General features: G+C 39.3%; 1 protein-coding gene across 1 annotated transcript in view; it reads left to right on the top strand.

The window, feature by feature from the left end:
- DHRS3 (dehydrogenase/reductase 3) overlaps nucleotides 1-24,086 on the top strand; it is a 26,424-nt gene extending 2,338 nt beyond the window's left edge. Inside the window, exons 2-6 of the mRNA XM_010173843.2 lie at nucleotides 19,067-19,210; nucleotides 19,510-19,629; nucleotides 20,390-20,628; nucleotides 21,672-21,797; nucleotides 22,972-24,086. Of these exons, the coding sequence (XP_010172145.1) occupies nucleotides 19,067-19,210; nucleotides 19,510-19,629; nucleotides 20,390-20,628; nucleotides 21,672-21,797; nucleotides 22,972-23,056 (714 nt within the window). The 3' untranslated portion in view covers nucleotides 23,057-24,086. The remainder of the gene's footprint in view (nucleotides 1-19,066; nucleotides 19,211-19,509; nucleotides 19,630-20,389; nucleotides 20,629-21,671; nucleotides 21,798-22,971) is intronic.
- Nucleotides 24,087-24,803: the final 717 nt, after the last annotated feature.

The raw sequence follows: 24,803 nt of genomic DNA, 5'->3' as shown, positions 1-24,803 counted from the left end.
CCTACAACACTGAAGTAGACTTACCTTTTTCTTCCTTAACATTTTCAATGACAATTTTACCTAGATGTGGTAGATTCCATTCCCTTTGCTCTGAGATTTAATTTCTTCCCTGCCTTCTGTGCTCAACCCTAACTTTGTGAATTTAGTGCAGTCTCCATGTAGAATGCAAGACCTCTTTTTGGCACCACTCTTCAATTTTATGCTTTGCCTCAGACAATCAAAAAGAAAAGAAAAAAGTCTTGGAAGTGGCTATCAAGTCATCTTTCAATAAGGCTTGTGAAAATCAATTATTCTATTTTTCTGTTGTCTTCTTACACAGTTAACTGTTTTACAATTATATGCAAAGCTTGAATTATTGGTTACAATTAATACTTTGTAGCAGATTCTGATTATTAGCTAGCGTAGTCAAAATATTCCAAGTTTAGAAAAAACACTTCCACCAAAGGAGTGAAATTCTGATGCTAATCACCATGTTACATGGAGGTGGATGGAAACAGTAACATACAGGTTCAGATTCTGGTAGTGGGTGTGCAGAATATCTTGAAAAAGTCATCACAGCGCTTGCGCACACAGACATAGTGGCGGAGTTTTGGAGGTAGGCGGCGATATATAACCATATTTTTGAGATTAGAATCTTCTGAAAGATAGCTTAGTTGATACTGTTAGCATATGAAATTTCCTCTGATAATTAGACTGGATTGGATTTCATCTTGCACTCTTATCTTTATTTTCAGAGGCTGGTTTTGTTAATCACAACTGAGATGTATCTGAGCAGTTTTCACCTACAATGACAAGTGTTGTATCTCACTAAGTTTATAAATTGTCACATCTGCAACGTTTTTACTGTAAAATTTGATCTTGCATTTCAAGCTATGAAGATGACAAGAAATAAATCAAAAAAGGCCTTACACAAATGGAAATACAGTGTCTTCTGCTTGATGGATGAGCATGGAGACTGAAATTCTCAGTCCAACAGAATGGAAGTCTCTTGGGCATGATCATGTCAATCCATCCTGATTCTCATTCTCTAACCCCATTCTTTTAAGTCCATTGCTCTGCCATTGTGCCTCAATGTCTAGGAGACATTTCCTTCTAAGGTGATGTTTCTTTACTCATGGTAGTTCATTGGCCTCTCTGATGAAATGGCCAATAAGGGGACAAAGCAGTGTCAGATGTATTTTCAGTTACAGAACTGTGTATTTTCTGATTTTTTCAATTAAGACTACCAGCAATTTTTTAGGCAAAGAGAGACTGTAACCATTAGCTCATCCTTGTTCCAGTGTATACTGAGGTCAAAGGATCCTTACTCTGTTTTAACTTTTGGGTAGAAGTTTTCAAAAACTGCTTGGTCATGGGAGGCACTGTGTATTTAAATGCTTCCTGTAGCACTTCTGGAAATAAATAAAAGCATGTACATTTGCTATATGCAGAGGAAGAGTGGTTTACAGATGATATGGGACATGTTAGTGTTATTATGAGGGATGAATAGCATTGACTTTTCTCCAGAAGAACTCAAGTATTGTAATTCAACTTTCATGCTGTTCCTCAGAGATGTGTCCAGATTCAGAAGTGCCAGCTGTGGAGTTGCGTTGCTGAGGGTGAATTGCTGGAGAAATGTACTTTTTTTTTTTGCTTTCAGTTCCTTTTTGGTTGCTTGGAAAATTCAAAATTTTCACTGTTGTTGGCTTTAACTCTTGAGAGTTTTGACTACACCTTAAAAGTATTTGACCAACAGAGCATCACCTCTGCCTCAGTCTCACACATTGGTAGCTCTGTTAAGGCTCTTAGCTTTGGTATTCTGTGGTTAGCCAAAATGGCAGAGTATGTTTGTGTTAATGAAAAGGGAGAATATTTTTATGAATTTATGATTTAATACATGTGAAATAAAAATCTACTTTCAAAGCCTAATGGCATTTGCAAAGAATATAGTGTATAATCGAGTTAATATTGGGAAGACTGGCTCCTTTGGACAATATTTCTTGTGTGGAAAACCAGCCCTCTACAGATGTCAGTAGTCAGGGGGATGTAGGGGCTGAATGGGTTCATTCACTGGTGGTTGACTTGGAAAATGCTTCTGGTTTCCTCTAAGCCATTTGCTTTTCCTACATCATTTTCTATTATAGTGCCCTTGCCAGAGAGTTGTCAGCCCTGGTTTTGATGATCTCCAGTGATGATGTTTTGATTCGTATGTCATTTGTATGTCTTGCTCTTTGTTGGGTTTTCTTTTAGGGCATTTCCTAGTAATTTTAATTTACTTTGTTTTCACAGTTTATTTAATCTGAGGTCTGATTGAACAGGAAAGAGATGCTTGGTTCTTAGGCACTCTGGATTATGAAATGTCACCAAAACCTAAGAAAAGTAACTGGAAAAGATATAATTATATGATAGAAACAGATTCCCCAACTCTAGTGTGTATTTTAGTATTCAAATTTACCTGAGAGTGACTTTGGAAGGGTTTCTTAGGCCTTTTGTGTTGGGAAACTGGTCAAAAGCCATTGATTTTCATCAGGTTTTTATTTACACTGAGGGCTCTGGACTGAGAAATCAGCAGTATGGAACTTTGGTAACATATCTGCAAGAGGTCTTATACAGCAGTGCTTTTCTGTTGTTCCTTTGTGAGCATTTCTGTGATCTCAGTTTCTTTCAAGGTACTTGCCCTCTTATTTTGCTTCTTCCCCCCCCTAAGCTGTGATATGTTTGCCTTTTTGGTAACTGTAGCTATTGATGAATGAAGCAGAGAGCTTCTAGGAAATCAGGAGTGTTTTGTTGTGAGAGATGTCTCCAAAATACCAAATGCCTTAGGGACAGCCCTGGCACTGCCTTAGTGTGACAGTACTGCAGAGAAGAGTTGAACAATTCCTATTAACCTTGGTGAGAGTTCTTCACATTCATCACTGTGTAAGAAATGACCTGGTAAATACACTGCAAGATCCCTCCTTTCACTGGTTTGTCCTCTGGACATTCACTTCCTGTATTGCAGGAGACTGTGCACTCAAAGGGTTTGCATGCTTGTGCAGCAGATGAGGTAAGCAGTCTGGAATATCAGGACAGACAAGAGCCCTTACTAGATGGCAAGGAGCTGGTATCACCAACAAAAACAAGAAACGGAAACTTCGCTCTTGCATGGAATGTACTGCTTGATAGCCATGACCTCCCTCTGTCAGCACTGGAGTCTGGACAATTATGTCTGCAAGGTACTTGTAACAGGATGGCAACGTGGTGGGCAGCTGTAGAGTGCCACAAACGCAATAATGCAGTGATTATTTTAGTGAACAAAGATCCTGAAGACACTACTTGAAAACTTTTGCTTTGAAAACCGATCAGAGATTTGTTGTTGTTGTTGTTCTGGTTTGTATTTTGCTTATATCACTCCTGATTTTGTTCAGGATAGAAACCCCCCCCTGAAATCTCAACTGTTCTTTCTGTCATTACTTTCACAACATTTTCAAAGTCAGACCTTAATGTCTTCATTTAGAAATGACTTTGTTGTTTGAGTGTGCTGTCCTCTTTCAGTTCAGTTACAGTTGGGATGGTGATAAGTCAGTGGAGGAAGGAGCACTGAGGAAGGGATGAGCGCTGTGCAAGCCTGCAAACCTAGAGCAGGTTTCCTTCAGTGTTCCAATGAATTCAACAGAACTGAAAAGCTCAGAGGAACTGCAGGTGCTTGAGAGCCCTTGTATAGTTGGAGAGTTTTAGCTGAGTGGGATTTTAGGCTATAAATTCTGTTTAGAATGAGAGTATTGCAGAGAGGCTATATAAAAAATGGTATCAGGTCTTAGAATTTAGCCTCATATTCCCAGTAATGGATAAACTGGCAAGTTTTTAAATTAGTTTCTACAACGGCATGCTCCTCCCACATTACCTACACAAACTGTGTCTGTAGTTCTGTGAATATTTCACTTTGGTCTGTCTTTTGCCCTGTACAAAGGCGTGTACCTTCTGATCATGTGCTGGAAGGGATGAGGTAGCATACCTGAAGTAAATTCAGTAACTCCTTCTGCTTGATGTCTGTCAGGTTGTAAATCCACCGCGGCTGGGCCAGTCATCAAGAAGGCAGTTGTATTCTGCAAGTAATAACTCATTTCTGATGTGTGTCTTGCAATTCACTCTGAGTTCAGAACATGAATAGACCTGATCTGGCCACCCCAGAGGAGATTAGTTCTGATATAAGGCAAAAGAACTGGTTTAAAATTACAGAGTTTCAGAGCTGGGAGGAACTGGTTTTCCATAGAATATGATTAATCACCATGTACTTGTTTTTAACAGGCACCATGATCTAACATAATGAAATCATAAAGCCTTTAAAATTATGTTTATAAAAGAAATGGACACAGTTCTGATGTACTTTACCCAGTGCAAATGCGGTATGTAAATGTACTGCACAAACAGATGTTGAGTTGACCTGGTGGAGAATAATTTTTAAAAGGCTTAATGTAAAATGTACAGATGTATTTTTAGATTCCAGTACTAAGATAATGTTGTCAGGAGAGCATCTGTCCACATCCTCAATGCTTTTTATGCCGTGTGGAGATGTGGGAATGACATGTAGTCCATGTATCAGATGGATTTCTCTGTAGTAGTTCAGCAATGCAAGTAAGTAACTAACCATGTTGAAAAGGCAATCTGACATGCCTCAAAGTGAAAAAGATAATGTAATCCAGAAGGAAATTTTGCATTTTCTGTGTTGTAGATATTTTATTGTAATGAGAATATTCACCTATAGTGCAAATACCTGGTTCTAGGTAATTAATCTCTCCTGTTGTGTGTGTGATTGAAAAAAAACCAACATAGGAGCTGAACAGTTTTGGGCATATTTTTAAGGATGGTTACTTTAGTCTTATTTAAATTTAAGCATTTAATTCTGTAGAGAACTATTAGAGCATGTCATAACTTTACCAGTAAACAGAGGTACCTGAAAAGAATTGGGGAGCGAATGTTCTTTCCATGTCATGCAAAATAATATATTAATTTGGAACTTTTGGTAAACTATGAGAGCATAGATATGATTGAGTTGCTTTATGGTCTCTAGAAAGGCTTTCTTTCTATAAAGATTATATACTGACAGCAACTTTATTTAATGGCTTCCTGTTGGCAGCTCACTTCCTTATTGATTGAATTTAAGGATGGGCAGAAGAACCCTTGTTTCAAGTCCCAGGCTTAGATGGCATTAAACCTGTGATGTGTGCTAGTGCCAAGGCCAGCAGTTTGAATAACATGCTGAGTAAGTGTCTCTGGTTGGCAAGCAGAGCCAGAATTTATCAGATATCAGATCTATTGATGTCTGTGAAGCAGCATTCTGGCTGGAGCTGTTTTAGCTTATAATTTCAAACATACCTGTCCTTTGTTACTGGGTATGTTGTAAATTGAATAAATAATGTTAACAAGAAGAGGAACTTGCAGAGTAACAGGCTTGTCATCTTATATCAGGATACAATGATGTCATGTGAAAATATTGTCCCAGTGAGACCGTGCTGTGTTGGCACACCAAAATCCAGCACTTTTTAAAATGCTTAAGAATTGGCATGAAGTCAGTTAAATGAGGCGTCCCACAAAATACAAGGACTGTGTCAATGCTGTAAGAAATCTTGAGGTAAGTTTTAAAGATGAAGTTACATATTGATGTTGTTGTAGCACCTCAGAAACCCACTCATGCACCAGAAAATATTTAGCAGAAATATTCTAAATGTGCTGTATAAGAACAGAAAAAGACAATGCCTACCTCAGGCTTTACAATATAGATATGAAACAAAAGCCAACTGCTGAATACAAACACACAGGGCTGTCCTGGTGGGGATTGTAAAGCAGGTGATTTCAGCACCGCTCATTTAGCCATTTTTAAGTGTTTGGAAAGGCATCACAACAATGGAGGTTTTAAGGTGGGATTTGAAGAGCAACAATAATGAGTTTTGGGGAATTTACAGAGGTGCTGACAGTGTGGTAGAAAACACAAAGGTTGTTTGCAAAATTAATGCTGGGAGGTAAAGGCTGCAATAGGAGCTCTGATGCTAAATGAAAGGTGATCAGTAACATGGAGATAGCAGTCTAGAAAGTGAATACAGAAGCTTAGTTCTGGAAGGCTTGAAGAGGAGGCAGTGAAATGAAAAATGAGAGTTGACCTGGTCAAAGCAGTAGATTAGGTACAGGATCCTGAGCAAGGGGGTTGGACCAGATGACCTCCAGAGGTCCCATCCAGCCTCAACCATTCTGTGATCTTAGTCTTATTTGCACCAAAGAAAGGGAAAAGGCTGCTTTTCTGAAATTCATGGCTGACAAGATGGTTTTAGTTTATTATTTTTTATGGATTTAGTTTACTTATCTGAAGTGATTCATCCCTATTTTATTTGCGTGGTTTCATCACTTACAGTGACTTGTAAATGTGCTGCTGTGTATTTCTGTTGCATTTATGTCATGAGTCTGGCACAGGGTAGGAAAAAGCTGTCTCAGATTTGTAGAAATATTTCCATCTGAAGCACTGACATATACAGATAGTTTTTACTGCATTATAAAATGAATTAAACATGCTTTTGAGCTAATGCCTAATTAGTCTGGCACAGCAATTTGCTTTAAGAGTGACCATAAGCCTTGCATACATTTCTGAGCATTCTGACTAAATTGTTTAGAAGAAACCAAAGATTTATTTTTTTTCCCCCACCCTGCTGTGGAAACCTGTCTTGGTAGGGTGGTACTATGCAGTGGGTAGTAAAAATGCAAAGGAGGAACTTAGAAATAGAATTTAATAGTCTGAATAGACTCTGAATTATATTCCTCAAACAGATCAGCAACATTCAAAGAGAAACATACGAAGTTAGTACCTCAAGAACTAGCTGATTTTACTTCATACTGCCATAGCCAAGACCAGGAACTTAGCCTTGCTGTCATCTGAAAGGTATGAAAGTATTGATTATTTCCCCAAGAAAAGAACTAGGACAAATAGATGATGATAATGAACTCTGCAGAAGTAGCCAGTTAATTCTACAAGACTGTGGGGAGGAGAAAAAAAGACAACAGTTCTCTTTATTTCCTTTCCATGAAATTGGACAAGTGTGGAGAAATTCTGTATCTTTCCTTCTGTACATTTTGGAAATGTCAGCTAATGATTATTGATTGTGATTATTTGTTTTAAAATCCATCAACAAATGTCAGTTAGTTTTTAATGTTCATTTCTCACTTTGATTTCTGGACTGAATCAAGGATACAAATCTAATGCCATTGCTGCTTTAAGGTATTGAGTAGGAAAGGGAAACTGAAAAGGAAAAATCTTAGAGAACAGCCTCAGTGCTGACCACCAAGAGAGAACAAACTCTGGAATTTTAAAACCTGTGTGCTTATCAGGAATATAAAGCAGAAATTATTAGAGAGATCTTTTTAGCTGAGCCCAGATTCTGTTCTTCAAAGCACCATGTCAATGTGCTGAAGAGTCGAACAAGTCAGACCCAGGCACTGCCAGATCCATTGGCTGATAACACTGACGCCAGTAGAAAAGGGTCAACTACATGTTGTTTGACCTTTATCCCAGTGGGGATTAAATTGATTCTAATTAATAGACTTGGGAATAGATGGGTACCTTGGCAAAGTTTGTAACTAATTTAAATTGTTCATCCTATTAGCTTAGCCATAAACTATGCTTAATTACAAAGAGATTTTGTAGACAGCCAACCTTAAGTTGCCACCTTCTTAATTACAGCTTCTTGAATATAGTGCTACAGAACTTACTTGTTTTGATTAACATAGAGATTTCTGTTGTCTAACACTGCCTGAGCAAACATGTCAGTGCTCCACTTAGAGCAATAAGATAGTGTTTGAAAGCACAAATGCAGCTCTGCTGAAATCAGTTGGGTACACCCAAGTTACATTTTCAAGATTTTCTTAATATCTGAGGAGTGGACAAACTTGCACCACTTTAACTGAAAGCAGAAAATGTTAGATAATCTTTTTAGTCTGGGTGCTGGACCTTAAGAAAAACCTAAAATATACTAGACTTAAATTAATGGGAGTGGAAGATGATGTTGTGAGGACACTGTGCAGTTCCTCTTTCCATGCCCTTAAAAAGAATGGATCAACAATAACAGTGGACAATCAGATATTTTCTACATAAAGATTAAATTTGTCTTAGATCTGTTGTTTTAATCTCCTTGGCAGTAGTAGACACAGACACTTCGTCTGTCGGATCAGTACATTCACTGGGCGAGACTTGGCTGTGGTAGTTTGGGGAGGGAATGGGAAATCCTGACATCCACTTTCAGCAGCTGATGGTTTTATGTTGACTACAAACTCCCTGTGCCCTGCCTCCTAAAAAAACCTTCCCAGTGAGGACAAAACTCAGCTTACTGCCTTAAAGAGAAGAGGTCACGCTTCCAAGTAGTATATTAAAGACATCCAGCTGGTACAAATACTTCTTTCCCAAAGTGGTAATAGAACAGGGCTGGCTCTGACCACAGTGAGCTGTCAGAAATGATGTCAGAACATTTCCAAGACTCTTGGGAAACACGGCAGCCCTGTCTCACTGAACTGAGTTGTTTGATTTTGGGGTTTGAGATACGCCGATTGTGCAATTGTAGAGTGTTCTTTGTGTTGCTTGTTATTTGATTTTAATCCAGGCCCCTTGGAGACTATTGTCTATGTTGTGTTTATATTTGAATGTGTGCTTTATGGAAGCAAGAGGTTTGCCTCTTTAAAAGCAAAATGTTTAGCAGTCAAAGGGGTTTTTCAGGGTTTCATTCCCCTGGATGGTGGTGTGCCACTGTTGCAGATTGCTCTAGGACACCTTTTATGCTGTAAGGACATGTGTGTGTGGGTGCACACGTGTGTGGGTAAGTGTGTGTGTAGTGATCTGGCACCTTGCATCTCCTTTACAGCCCAGAGTTCATCAGTGGGTCAGCCAGCTCCTAATGACATCATTACACTTGTTTACTGCTCACACAGAGGAAGTGCTATGCTGATGGGTTTGACCACTCTCATTATCTTATTTTAGTCTGGCATTTTTGCCAAATCTGAAATTTAGAAAAGCATCTTCTATAAAGTGGTTTTTGTTTCTCTTCCTGACTGAGTTAAAAGGGAAAATAAAAGATAGAAAATTCTGAAATTATATTACAAGAACAGTCTATCATGTTGTTGCTGACACTGTTAGTGCAACTAAATAATCAGAATGCTGGTTATAGATGGAAAAAAAGAACCATCTCAAATGGGGTGAACTATTCTGCAGTACATGAGGTCAGAATGGCTCCTTTAGCCACTAGAATCAGTAAAAACAGTTAAAATAGTTTTGGTTTGCTTTTGAGTCACTGATTAAGGCCAAGTGGCATTATTTGTTTCAGGATCTAAGCTTCTAAGTGCAATTGCAACGATGACAATACATCACAAATTTCCTGCTGGTGCACATGGAGATTGCTGGCAGCCAGCACTCCTGCAAATCAATTTTTTGAGTCTTTTTGTGTACTTAGAAATATTTTTTAGTGGAAGTAAAGATTGTTCTACAGTGCATGAGAGTCAACCAAAAACAGGCCCGTTTTTTAAGGCTGAGTTTCACATGCTTTGTAGATGTAGTTTACAGATCCCCAATGCTCTGCAGTCTCCTGGTAGGTAGAAAACCCTGATGGCATAGAGCTGTGCTTGTTACTGACATGGAACACATTAAAGAATTATTGTGTCTCAATATTATATTACTGCCCCCTCAGTTAAATCTTAGTTACTGACCAGGTTACTTCATATAGTTTATTTTACTGGAAAGCAAAGCTTATCTCATGTTCTGTGATAGCTTAATTGATTTTATGTTCATGTCGACGTGAATTAATTTCATTTTTCATTGTAGTGGCCTAAAAAGTATGCGAGAGGCCATCATATCCAAAGGATGGTAACTTCCAGGGAGCTGTAACTTACTAATATGCTAGAGCTTGGTTTGTGATTGCCTGACCAGCCCCTCTAGTTTAAATAAGTATCATCGTAGCAGAATCTGAATAGAATTACATGACCATTGCTGGATAAAAGTAATTATCATGAGTTTCATTTCTACATTTAGCATAACTTTCTTTAACTAGAGCTGTGCTGATTTCCACATTTTTAATAAGCAGGGTAGCTACTTCATCTTAACAGTGTGTTGAAATAAAATGGTATAATCAGTGAAAGACCCTTTTTAGCCATGCTGTGCCCCTTTGGGGGATGCATGCTCTGGGAATTTACAGTCCTCAGTTTTCCATCCTCCTTCTTTGACTGAAAAGGCTGAGAGAGTTAAATATGTCCTGAAAACTCTCATTTGTACAACAGATGAATAGATTTTAGAAATGCTGCCCTGTTGCATAGCAACAGCCACCATTAAAAAATAACATTTTGAAATGTACATAGAAAGATAGAAAACAAGCATTTCAATATTGAAGCTGTCTTCTAAGCAGTGTCCTTTATTTCTTTGACTAAAATACTTAGAAGAAAAGCTCCTTTTGACAGCTTTTAGATGGCTTTAAAATGGTAGCAATTCTATTTTTCTGGAGGCAAAGAAAGGAGGCTTGTAGGGGAGCTTGTCTGGAGCTGTTGCTAGCATTCCCTTTATATACAAATTTAATGTAGGCTATTTTAACTCCAGTAGCCTCATGAGAGAAATTATTTTTTAAGTCAAGAGCTGCATCATATTATGCACATGGGTGATCTGGAGCATATTTTAGGCCTTTCTGGAGGGTAGTTTATAATGACAGCATTAGAAATGTTATTCATCCTCAAGTTTCCATGTCTGTTTTTCTTGCAAGCCTTCTTCCAGTTTAACAAATTTAAACACTTCCCCTTGTCTTCCTTTTCTATGATGTTCCTGCAAGAGCCGGGGTTGTCTGTCTGCCTATGTCTTCCTCTGGCTTGTAAACATTCCTTATGGCTTTCCTCATTCATCAGAGCTTTTAATACATTTACCATTTTGTCCACCTTATTTTTGGATTCTGCTAATGTGACAGTACAGCGAAATGCAAAGTCCCATTCACTGGTGACAGGACTATAATGACATATCACAGATCTACATAACCATGTGGAGTAAACTCAGTAGCTCCAGTTCACACAGCAGTGATCATAGATTACTGCCAAAGTTCAGAACCAGTCCAGCATCAGAAAGCTAATTATATTACCTTTTGAGTGTATCATCTGATTGATAAAGTTCTTTTTATTATTTTTATATATTTCCCCAAAATAAGCAAAGTGAATGAAATACTCATAATGATTTAGCTTAATGCAAAACTGAAGATGTTCTGCGTTAAAACTGTCATTTTTTAACCCTAAACTGGAATCCAGCATAATTGATACTTTTGTAAATATACAGGGACTAGCCCCAGGAGTCAATGCTGTCTCGGAGGTGGTGATGCAGTGGCCAGCCTTCTCCACTAGCAATTAAAACCACTCAGCATTTCAAGAGTAGGCACCCTGTTACAGAAATCATCTCATAAATATAAAGGCAAACTCTAAAAAATAATCCAGTGCTATTGGGACCCAGTTTGTAGCTCTTGAATTCTTCTTTTCCGTAAATTTATGTTAGGTCTGATTTTTCCAATTTGTTAGTTAAGTACCAGACTTTTCAGTTAACTGTTGGTTGAATTGGGCAATTTTAGGAGTTACTTTCACCCACTCAGGTGATGGAAATAATACTGTGTTGGATCCATGTTTTTAATTTCACGTGTCCCTTCTAACCTTGCCCTGTAATCTAAACTTTTGATTGTATTTAGCTTTACAAAAACAAACACTCTTACTGTTCAGTGTCAACAAAACTTTCTGTCATAGTAAATGTTTAACTATATTGCATGAACATTTAACCTGCCACATGTTGAGAACTCTTTACCCTGAGAGAAAGATGCAATAAATAAAAATAATAATGCAGCATTTTGGAAGGAAAATCTGCAAAGAGCAAACCTGCACCTATGTTGAAATGCTCTGTTGGGCCATGTCATTTTTGTCAAGCAGATGCAGTAATTTCTTCTCTTTTTTTTTTTTTTCCCTTTGAAATGTTATTTACTGACTTTCTATCCCGTCATCCTGTCTGCTGTGCTTGCAGTACAAAAGAGCTTTCTGCACCTGCATATTTACCCTCCCCACAATTTCCTGAGATCTCTGTGGACATTTTTATATGAACCTGGATTATAGGGATGGCATGCCAAGCAAATGGAGGCGGCAGCACACTAGTTATTTTTACAGGATGGAGTATTATATTTCTGTTGGTAGATATTTTCAAAGCCTTACCTCAGATACATAACTTTAAAAACCTTACCCCTCTCCCCACCTCTAAGACACGCCACTTCTTTCTGCTTTGCAGCCAGATCATTTTCTTACTGGATATTTCTTTGTGTGCTTTGGTTCCCTGGAGCAGAGGCCGGTTCTAACACATGGTGTGGCAGACATTCACCATTAAAAATCTGTCGGTTTTTCCCCCACAAATGCTGCCATCAACCTTTGCAGGGTGACAGCTTGTGGCCACTTGGTGCTTTTGTTGGAACGTGCACTCCGTTTGACCCTGTCCCAGCGTTAATAGGATTGTAAAGGCTGACTCCTGCATGACCTCTTCTTGCAAACAACCCTAACCCTTCCCCTTCCTCAACTGGTCTGTACAACAGAGCTGAAAAGTGTTGCTCCCAAAGCAGTCTGGAGTCGCAGTTCATCTTGCAGGCGAAAGCAATTGGAAAAACCATTGGAAAAAAGTCAGCATGGGGCCACCTGTCCTTAAATAGTCCTGACTGTGAGAACAGTAGGCATTTGTTCACTTCTTTAGGGGAAGCTGGTCTTAAATGCCACAATGCAGACAGAAAATTGCAAATTTTCTTTCCAAGGAAGGCCTGTATTGAATAGGAGAAGGTGTTCACATACTTTTCTATGAATTTTTAGGTGCTGTTCTGTCCCCTGCAGCGGAAGGAAGGGCTGAGTGGGGTACAATTGGAACTGAGTGTGGTTTAGGTGAATAATGTTAATCCCATTGAGTGCTAAATCAACATATAAAGTAATGAAATTTCTGACTCGAGACTAAAGGAATTGGAATTCACTCTTTTAGTCTCCTTCTGAAGTCTCTTTAGACATAACTTTTAATCTCATTACTGTATATTACTACTGGCCTTAAATCAAACCAGTTTATAGTAAAGTCTGTGTTTTGTGTTTACCATGGTGGCAGGATTAAATTTAAATTAAATTCTTATAGTCTAATGTCTTTACAGCTTCTAAATATTAACCTAGAAAAACCTGTGTGTAAAATAGGTAAATGGATTTGCTCTCTTGATTCCCCCATGCCTGCCTGTAATCTTTCTTATACCCGTCCCCTGAAGCTTTGATATTCACTTTCCACTGTGAGAATGGAGAAAATTTTGCCACTGGCCTGCTTTGTTTGCTTACTTTTATACAAGTGTCACTAAGGGGCTGGGTTAAGTATTTTGACCTACTTCAGGCATCAAAAGGTTCTTTTTTTCCTTTCTAAAGCAAAGATTGGCTTTTCACACTGAACAGCCACACCTTTCACTCTTCCAGTAATCTGTCTTCAGCATGCCTCTCCCATGAAGAACTCCTGAAGTAACTTGCCTGACTTTGCCCTGGGGGCAAGAGAGGGGAAGGGGTGGGGGAGAAAAGCCTTATGCCATTGACAAGCAAAGTACATGAACACTTTTGAGGCTGTAGGATTTAACCTCCCGTTATGATATGCAAAACCCTGCCAGGATTATGGGATACACTGGAATGCATTTCTTCAGAGGACCAACTGTGAGTTAGTACTACCAGGCTTTGTAAATATATGGGGATAAGACTGACATACTTCAGTGGATTATCCACACTTTGTACTTCCTAAAAGTATGCAGGAACCTTCAGTATTGGGTGCAGAAAGGCTTTCTGTGTTTGAACAAAGATAGCAGTCTGTGCAATTACAGATACCAGCTCCAACAGAGCAACTTTTGTTTTATTGGACTGGGAAGGAGATTGAAAAAGGAGGAATGAAATGTGTTGACCTACCAACTACTTCCTATCCCTACTGGTCTGTGGTGAGGAGTTGTGGTTGATTTGTGGACACAGCAGTAATGAGATCAGGCAGGAAGGGCACTTTGGTGTCTCTCTGCAACACTTTAATCTTTCAGTGTCTTCAAATTGACACAGAGAATTGTGTCATGAATCATAAAATGCAGAAAATTTTGGAATGGAAGTTATCTCTGCTAATCACGATGCACGTTGTTGTGTTGAAAAAGACTAAAGAGTGAACAGTTCTGTACTAAAATAAAACCCAGATAATCCGGGGGGAGTGTCAAGAAATGGCACATGTTCAATCTCAGAAATGCTTTTGTTGTGGGACACCTTTCCAATACTGGTTCTGTTTGCTGGAGGGATAAAGTCTAGCACAGCGGGTTTGCCGAAGATACAGTGCCAAATTAATTGACGATGTAAAAGGGCAACATTCCTTTGCTGCTGTTCTTGACTTGTGCTAGCAATAAAATCGGACCAAACAAATTAAATAGCCTTGTAAATGATGTAAAATTAGCTCTAACCTCATCTCTTCGACCAATAATATGCTAAAGACCCTGGAAGCATAATCATGTGTGTGTATTGCGGTTGATAGCAGCTTCAATCTAGATCAGTTTATATAAATTAGTGGCTTTATCTGATTTTGTGGTGGTCAGAAGCATAACTCTTACACATTTATGTGATGGTGAAAATGAGGATTTAAACCTGCAGTCAGGTTTGGGGCTTTTGGCAAGTAGCCAGGGCAGGCCTCTATTAGACAGTCCTGCCTTAGTCCTGCAGCAGCTAAAACCTTCCTTTTGACTCCCCTCCGACCTCGGGGCATGTCTCATTAGCAGATTAAGTCCAGAGTTAAACGAGTCCTCTGGGAGTGGAGGATGCAGCGTCTACTGAGCCTGCCACTCCGGCTGAAATGATTTTCCTAAAGCCAGATAAGGAGTTCTGCGACTTGCCAGAGGGGAGAAGATCTAGAGATAAGGTTTGTTTTGCAAAATGTGCTCATGAATAAATCCTGGGAAAATCTGCACTAAGCTGTGATGTCACAACCCTTACCTACTTTAAAGTTAATTAAGAGGAGGGTGTGTTAAGTTTTCCTGTCATCATAAATCTATCCTTTCCTATGTCCAGTGGCAGGAAGGATCCTACCCTGCTGCTGCCCAGGCTCTCATCGCCTCTCACTAGCAGCCAGGAGCATAAGCCATTGCTTTAACATTCCACCTGCCTCCCTGGCTGCCAGCCCCTGGGGTCACCCAGAGGTAAGCACAGGGCAGGAAGCCTCCAGGAGTGGCCCTGCCACAGCGGGGATTAACCGCCTCGCTGGGCTGTTGCCCTCGACAATTTTCTGGTCAGTAACTTTTTGAAAGGAGAGCGTGTCTAGTGCAGTAGGGAGGGGCAGGCAGGAGAGGATGACGAGGGATGAAGGGGGAGAAGAAATAGGCGTTGGATTCTTTCCAGGACAGAAAATTGTCTGTCCAAGAACTTCTCCAAAACACAAATTAAATATTCCTCTATCCACCATTAAATTACCGTGAATGAGTGGCTGGGCAACATCCTGACAGGCTGTGTACTAAGGAACGCCGTGTCTCTTTTCTCCTTTATTCCTCTGCATTTTCCTCTGTCCCAGACAGGAACTCCTGTGTCTGTAAGAGTCATTCTCTCCAGGACTTAGCCTCCAGTTGGGGCACACTTATTGCCAATTTAGAATGAAACTTAAAAAGGAAAAGGGACACAGAGCAGACTCTGAGACCCATGTCTACATTTTGAAAATTGTGTTTCCTAATAAAACAGACCGTTTCCTAAACTGGAGATCTCGACTCCTTACAAACCCAGAGCCCTCAAATCCTCACTAGGGCAGGATAAAGCTAAATGATACCTTTCTTGATGTTTACTGAGCAAAGAATAAAATGAGAGTTCCTAACATGCTTGCTTGCATGTAAAGGGAAGTGAAGGGCCAACTGCGCAGCTCAAGCCTAACTGGAGCTCACAGAGCATCAGCAGAACACAGGCCCAGGCCCACAATCGTTCATCCGTTCCACAGTGAGCAGAAGTTTTTGTTCAGGAGCATTAAGAACATACATGATTATCCCTGACTCTTAAGCTGTCTAGTTGAATGGTTTAGTGAGAGTGTTACAGATAACACAACCTTATGAGTGCCAAACAGCAAATTGTCAAATCCTGCAGAAAGAGGTGAATTCAGGAGAGCAGGGGACTGGTGAGTAGGTTAGTAGAAAACCTCAAGAGGCAATAGTAGAATAAGGACCTAGAAAAACACTGATGTAGCTGCTGCAAGCAAGAAAATAAGAGGGAAGTATTGCCTGCCTAGAAACACTAAGCCTAAGCCCTCTGTAAAGATACAGTTCAGGAGCAACAGGAGCCTCAACTATGAGGCTAATGCAGCAACAGAAAGTCTGATCTCTTTGTAAGATCTGATATCCTAGGAGGCCAGAGGGAAGCCCGTGCCAATTTAATTTGGCCAGATGTGAGACAGAAATTGAAAGTCTCATATAATCTTGTAGGAGCAGTCAAGCTTGAATTTGGACCAAAAGCATGTTGTATTGAGTTTTGAGTTTTATCCATCTGTAAAAAGTAGCAGAAATGACAGCAGGAAACCTCACTTCCCACTGTGTCGATAGGGAACTTTCACCTCTCACAAAAGAATGGTCTTTTACTTACTGCATTTCTCTTACGCAGGCTGAAGCCTTCACCTGAGTGAAGGACACAAAAACCTCCCACGGAAAAAAATCAGTACTGAAGTTAATGCTGTCAGCAGGATAACCAGCAAATTCTGTCTTCTCCAGATGGCCCGGATTTTAATGGGGTCACCTTGTAAGATTTGCCTGTAGGATATTAAGGGTCCCAAAGTAACTGTTGGGGCATAAAAAATATTATTTCCAAGAGTTTCATCACAGACAGATGTTCCTTTGACAGGTCGTCCTTTGCTTAACTATTCTTCCATGTATATTTCCTGACATTCAATGCATCAGTGGCAGCTCTTGGGAATAGGAGGCTGGCTGGATGTTTGAAACAGATTAAAGTGAGAAGTGAGGGATCTATTTTTTATTTTGCAATAGCATTGTGAAGCCCTAGAGTGCTAGGTATGTGAGGTCAGTGTCTTGCCTTACTCCTCTTGTCTGACATTTTATTCCTCTTTATCTCCTCTTCCTCTCCTACCTTCCATCACTCTTCAACTTGTCAGTTAATTTTTGGACTGATCCAATCCTGCTAAGTGGTTGAAGTTCACACTGATGCAGACTCTGTGGGCATCAAACTTGGTGCTTGCAGTTGACATTTTATAATGTTTTTTTCTTCCCTTTCCACAGAGATGTAGGTTGTAAAAGAGAGAGCAAGTGTGTATGCTTATAGTTGAACAGTGTTTTGTAAATATTTCCTGAAAGCTTGTGAAATTTCTCACATGTTCTTGGTTTCCCTTCAAGTCTGCAGAGTAGGCATAAGAAATATCAGCCAGTCTAGCTCTGAGCAAGTAAATAGCCATCAGTTTTACAAGCTTTGTGTAGACGCCAAAGCCTGATGGCCAAGGGTGATATGCTGAGACTTTCGAAGACAGCCAGTACAAAAGCCACATTTTTAGCCATATATTTTACAGTTTTTAAGTCTGGTCACAGCTTTTTCCTTGAAATTTACTTCCCTGGAGATAAAATTTCCCATGAAATGGCTCTGGCATATTTATACACGCTCTGAAGTTTCCGGTGAACCAGCTCGTTAGTCCTTTGATGATTTTGAGAATAAAAATCTATCAGGCTGTGTGTGTTTATGTTCACAGATGTGCCAATGATTTATAAATGGGGTTAATTGTAACTTTAACTCATTTAGGAAACGGTTGAGGACGGAGGTACTTATGCATTTTAGCCTTCCTTAGTCACACTGGAAGAGCTCTTTGACTCTGCCAGAGATTCGTTTTAGTACCAGTTCTGAGATATGGTTAACTAGTCCTTAAAAATAAGCATGTTTGTTAAAGCTCTCTGCAAGAGATTTGTTTCAGGGAGGGAATATGGCAGGTCCTAAATTTTTATGTTTATCTTGCTGTTACTTAGTTAATCGGGTGATATAATTTAGAGGTTTTTTCCCTGTTCTTTCAACTTTTGGAAAACTCAAAGATTATTAAATCATCTTTTTCTTTTGGATCCTGCTGTTTGACTCACAGAGCAGTCAGCTGATTTCAGGAACATACTTCATTCAGTAATTTATTTTTTGCAGAATGACAAGTGACTCATGATTCATAACATGATGAATGCTGAGAAGACTTAGCTTGAAGAGCAAAAAAGATAGCTTGATTCATATATAGATGTCTTGGGTAACAGAGAGATTAAATTATATTCCTTCCAGTAGCCTTAAAAGAAATAGAAAATAATGTTATATACTAGAAAAAAAAAAATTAGTTAATTCTGTTTAGCTGTAGATCAACATTCGAAAGACAGTTGTGGAGGCACCATCTCATACTTGAGACTAATATAGTTGTCTCACCAGGAAAAATCATACCGGATAAAGCCCCACAATGAAAGTTAATGAATCTGGTACCTTTTCAAGTTATTTCTATTTCTGACCTCCATGATGGTGTAGAAATACAGATAGGTTTGTGCTGGTTATGTCTTCATTATGTATCAAATCCATGCTATATTATTTGAATGTTTTGTTTCCACAGATTTCTCACTTTAAATGTCTGTATTAGGATGAACCTCTTGTTTGAAATGCACCTAGGACACCAGCCTGCAAACAGCATTGCAAATAGTTACATATGATGCGCTGTAAAAATATGTTTTGCTGAAAAAATATGGAGAGCAGATACAATCTCCAAATGCCAAGTGTTTCTGTATATTTGTCATGTTAGGCTAAAGTTCTGATTTTCTGTGTTAGCTCTTGTGTTGCTTGTAAAGAAACCTGTAAACAGAGTATCAGCAGTGGGATATGGCTGCCACCGTGGTACTCAAGTCCCATCCCCATGTAATAGAATATCACTGTTAGTCTTAAATGAAACAATGCAACAGGGCTGCCAGTGAAAACACATCAAAGATATTCATCAAATTGCTGAAGTTAGAAGCATGTTTTAATTATTTTAGATTTGAAGCAGAAGCAGTTTGACTCTAACAAAAGTTTCTTGCTGCAGATCATCCTGTGGGGTCGAACTGAGAAATGCCTGAAGGAGACCACAGAGGAAATCAGGATGATGGGCACAGAATGCCATTATTTCATTTGTGATGTAGGGAATCGAGAGGAGGTCTATCGGAAAGCCAAAGCTGTGCGGGAAAAGGTTAGTGTCATTGGAAGCGCTGTTTGTGGGCAGAATTTAGTAACAACTCATATTTGATGAGGAAAAAAAATATATTGGCAAATTGGGAAAAGAGAAGGGTGACTGTCCAGATTATGTTATACAATGTCCAGCTGCCTGTTTCAAGTGATCCACAAGGATTACAAGGCCTATAGGCAAGAATGTGCAAAGCTATGAAAATAGTGATGTATTTAGGCAATAATAGATATTCAGATATAATGGTGACTGCTGATTCCTGAGGAGAGATACTAGTTGTTACAAGTCATTTGGGTTTTCTGCAGGTGGGTGATATCACTATCCTGGTGAACAATGCTGCTGTGGTCCATGGTAAGAGCCTGATGGACAGCGATGACGATGCACTGCTCAAATCCCAACATATAAACACCCTGGGACAGTTCTGGGTAAGATAAGCTCTTGTGTCACATCTATTCAGAACTGGGAATGAGAGTGACAGATTACAGCCAGTAAACACTTGGCTGCTATTAGGTCTTTCTAAGTGATGCTTGGTAAAATCAGTCTGACACGAAAAGGAGACATTCAAAATAATGTGAGGGGCAAAGGCCAGAGGAAAGTCTAAAAAAGTTTATTTTTTCCAATAGTAACTCAGTATTTGATGCTCTTATATCCCTATTCTGTGATTTCCAGTAAAACATTTCATTTCTTTTGAGAAAGCCTGAGCTCACAGAGGATAGTTTTCTCTACACTGATGTGTATGGAACATCAGAGGAGCAGGAAACTGCATTGCTCAGGGAAGGAAGCTAGTGTGAAACTCATTCCATTCTGAATTAGATAATAGTAATAAAAAAAAGATCTTAATGTGATTTCATCGCTCTGTTGAAGACTTTATCCTCTACAAGAAGTTCTTAAACAGACAAAACATTCTGTTCATGGCCTTTATCTGTGGGTACTGCTTATTTTTGTTCTAGGAAAGTTTTTGTTTTGCTTTTATACAAATTTTGCCTGTTTAGAATTTGCAGAAAATGACAAAGCAACAAGGTACTCACATTCCTTTCCTAGTTTAATGAACAGCACAGTTTGGCTTGTTTTCTCTGTGTCACCTTATTTTTTTCAGTGACTTGTTGGTTTTGGTTGGGGGTTTTTTGGTTTTGTTTTTGTTTTTTGGTTGGTTGATTGGGTTTTTTTAACTCTGTTGTTCTTCAGACCACTAAAGCATTTCTGCCAAGGATGCTGGAGTTGCAGAATGGACACATTGTTTGCCTGAACTCTGTCCTGGCCTTGTCAGCCATCCCTGGTGCCATTGACTACTGCACCTCCAAAGCCTCGTCCTTTGCCTTTATGGAGAGCCTGACCCTGGGGCTGCTAGACTGTCCTGGAGTGAATGCCACAACAGTCCTGCCCTTCCACACCAGCACAGAGATGTTTCAGGGCATGAGAATCAGGTCAGTCCAGGGGAAACTAGAATAAAGCATCTCATTTTAAATGAATCATCAGAATACACTCCTAATTAATGCTTCATTTAGTTAAGAGAATTTGATGTCTCATTTGGCTGCCTGGGAACAGAGGGTCACTCTAGGCCACCTGGGACTCATCAGACTGGTTCCCTCGGTTTGCTGGCATATTCATACAGCCTGCCTGTACTGAGACATTTGCTTCTACAGAGAAAACTGAAAGCTACTTTTCCTGGGGTGTATTTGGGCCATATGCAGCCACCAGGGAGGGAGGAGAGGCAATCTCAAAATTGAGGTCATTCAAAGGGAGCAGTCTACAAATTACTTGAGAATTAAACAGTATAAATTCCTTCTTTATTCATTGAAATACTTAATTCTTTCCCACTGAAAGGAATGACAGCCACTTACTGAAGTAAAGCTATCAGTACCTCCTTTTTACCTCTATCTAAGAGAAAAGCTAAATTCAAAGACTAATGCTGACCAAACTAATCTTTTACAATGCACAAAATAACCTATTAATATAGTTTGTGCTCTCTTACTCAAGAAAATATGGAGTGTCAAGCTATTTCTGGAGCTGGGAAAAGCCTTATGTTTGGTATTGAAAGCAGTGGGGGAAAATACTTGTCTTTCACCTGTCAAGAATTTGAATCAAGCAAAGAGCAACAGAGAGAAAGAGGAGAAACACCAACACTGAACAGACAGCATTTTGGTATTGGTTTGCATCCAGTTTAAGAAAATCTTTGAATCAAGGTTCTGAATACACTCTGCCACTTCACCCTAAAGGCACCAACATGTACATTCTTAACCGTTCAGCTAACCCAGTAGTACTGGTTGGAACTGGGCTTTCTGCTTTCCAGCTTTCTGGCTGGAACTGGAACTTTCTGCTCCTTCCAGCCTGCTTTGAGGCGTGTTTGAATGCCAATAACCAGTGATAGCTTAGTGAGTGACAGGACTTGGACAGTAATGTCTTAAAGAAGGAGTTTGGTTAACAAATAATTATTTTATTTTTTTTATTTTTTACTTTATTTATTCAGGTTCCCTAATCTTTTTCCTCCTCTCAAGCCAGAGACAGTGGCTAGGAGGACAGTAGAAGCTGTTCAGATGAATCAAGCCTTCCTGCTCCTTCCATGGACAATGCACGTTCTTGTCATCCTGAAAAGGTAAATATTTCCTTTGCTCAGTGATAGCCTGGCCAGTTAGGCAGGACTGGCTTACAGACCTCTGGGTCTGTCCACCAAGGCAAACCTCGGTTTGACTGTGACGCGATATCCAGGGTCAGATTCATTCATCCCTTCCCATGAAAGACGGTCCTAGCAGCAAAAGGGAGAAAACTTTCTGAGATTCCCTATGTAGATGTTTTCTGTGTGTATAACAACTTTATGAAACCACTTTCACTCCCAAAACTTGGATTTCTGAGGTCTAAACTGGTATTTGTATCTAGGAGATTTCTTAACATTTAACATATGCTTGTAGCCGATTTTGATTTAGTAAACCACGTTGAATTCTGGACTTTACGTTGTCAAGGATTCCTGTACAATAAGAAGTACATCATAGCTGTATTTACAGAGCGTTGCTTGTGTTAAAGCAATGAAACCATTAAAAAAAAATATGTATGATTAGGACAGGAATTTTAAAGTCCTTAAGGATAGAAAATCATTACTTCATACCCTGAAACAACTAAAGAGAATTTAAAATCGTGTTTCCATGAGAGTGCACTAAAGCCTTTGGAAAACTGACTTCAGTCAGGAACTGAAACAAGGCCATGAGATTTCTGTGGAAAATAATTACAATATTGCATTTCAAACCAGAAGAAATAACCGCTTTACTCTGAACATAAAATTTTTTATTCTCTCAAAAGTTCCCAGAAATTCTACAAACTGAAAAACAGCTGTTCTCCTTCTCCTTTATTGTAAGAATTAATAATTTATTTTCCAGTGCAGTAGCTGTCAGGAAATAAGGAGGCTACACGCCTAGCAGTGGGCTACAAATAGACAGGAAGTTAACCAGAGAACTCAGTTAAAATTTGTATATTTCCGAGTGCAAGATTCTGCACAATATTTGGGAGAATAAAACAGGATCTTCCAAGTTACAGTTTTTACAGACCTTTTTGGATATATTTCTGTAGAGAAAGAGCAACTTGATACAACTTCCTCCTTTCAGGCCTACTCACAACAGGATACTGACGTGTTTTGTCTGTTCGCTCTCACTAGCTGATTTTTGAGAATACATGTACTTATATATGTGTGTACATAAATGCATATTTACACATCCTCCTATTAGAATAGACTAAGAGGTTTGTCTGGGCTGCTTATTTTCTTTTTGCTTCTCTTGCAGCATTCTCCCTCAGGCAGCACTTGAAGAAATCCACAAGTTTTCTGGGAGCTACACCTGCATGAACACTTTTAAAGGACGAACATAGACTTCATGGTGCAAGGACTATTCTTCAGCGAAACCAACACAAGCATGCAAATCCTGACAAGACTGAATCAGCAGTCTTGGCTTTTAGCCTGTTCATGTGACTTGCACTGCTCTGAGGCAACACATTTCTTGCAGGTCATATCCATAGTAACATGACCTTTGCACAGGATTGAATGACTAGACTATGGACCCTTGGAAAGAAAAACAAAAAGTGTGAAATGGTTATATGATGTTTAATTCTTTAGCGTTCAATTGTTAAATCTGCTCATAGTTTTAAGATGTAATTTTTGTTTCTAAAGTATCTGTAGGCTGTCTCAGCTGAGAGGCGGCACATCACACCCCTTCACACTTCATCCCCTCTCTTCAGAGGAACTGCAATTACAAACTGCTACTGGTTTCATTTCAGCTTTTTAAATGGGGAACTTAAAAAATACTTTGAAGAACTGAAAGTTATGAACGGTAATGGAAGCTTCCTTCCCTTCCTTCACTTTACATCTGTTGATGAAGCTGTTCCCAACTCACACCAGGGAAGGAGCAAACTGTGGAGCAATGTTTTCTTTGTTAAAGGCCACCCAGGACTTCTGTCTGGAAGGACTGTGCTGGGCCCAAGAAAGCTGTCTTACTTCACCTGTGAAGGCTGGAGAGGAATGCTCAGTCAGGAGAGCAGACAGTTGGAATAGTGGAAGATTTTTTCTGTCGCTGAACTCACACATGAAATTTAATTGCCTTTCTGAATATTTTTGTTCCTTTATGATTAAAAAAAAATTCTATATTTTTAGCATTAATCCCAGATTGCCACACATGTAGGCAGCATCACATTGGAGATGAACTAAATCTAGAACTAAAACTAGAGCCTGCTTGTACAAACATACATTCACTGACATAATCCATGCAGAGGAAAATCCATTGTATCAATCTGTACAGTGAAGTGGAATAATGCTCTAAAAATAGAAGACACAGTACTGTAGTGCTCATGAAATGTGAAGTTTGGAAGCACAGTTAGCAAAGTCCTGATTAAATGCACATTGAATTCAACTGGGAATATACCCATTGTTTTTTAGGGGCATTGAATCAGGCACTGATCAGCCAAAAGTGATAAATACTGCCTGGACTGAAATGCCAGAAGCAGCTAGACATTATTTATTTTTGTAATGATATATTCTCTTTGACAGCCTAGTAAGAGCAACACTGCATTCCTCTGCCAGATGCAGCGTGCAGCACTAGGCATAGTGATGTAGTTGGAACATATTGGAACACTACTAAAAGAGGAATTAATATAATTGCAATACAGGAAGGTAGCGGGCTTAACTGGAGAACACCTGAACGAAGCGCCTCAAGGAAGGCCACATGGTTAAAGTAAAGGAGTGGACTTAAGGCTCCTGACTTGAATTTCCAGCTTTTCCATAGATGTCCTGTGTGACCTGGGGCAAGCTGCATAATTTCAAGGTGCACCCTGACCTGCAAAGCAGATATTTCTAGTGTTTCCCTACCTCAAAAGTTGTAAATCTGACTACCTAAATGTTTGTCAAAAGCTCGGTGAGTTCTGATGGAATATGATACAGAAAGAAAAAGCAGTATTTGTTCATAAACCAAGAGGTTTGGTTTAAAAATTTAGAAGAGGGAAAAACCCATATGCCAAAATATATCATTTGCTAAAAGAGATGTGAGTTACAGCGGAAAAGCTGTGAGCTGTATTTGAGATATTCCTTTGGTTCTGCCATGTAGAAGGGAGACCAACTACTTAGATG

Source organism: Antrostomus carolinensis, unplaced genomic scaffold, assembly GCF_000700745.2.
Source record: "Antrostomus carolinensis isolate BGI_N321 unplaced genomic scaffold, ASM70074v2 scaffold12970, whole genome shotgun sequence".
In the NCBI taxonomy this organism is placed as follows: Eukaryota; Metazoa; Chordata; class Aves; order Caprimulgiformes; family Caprimulgidae; genus Antrostomus; species Antrostomus carolinensis.
Note: the sequence above shows the minus strand (reverse complement) of the source record. Positions and strands in the feature narration are given on the sequence as shown.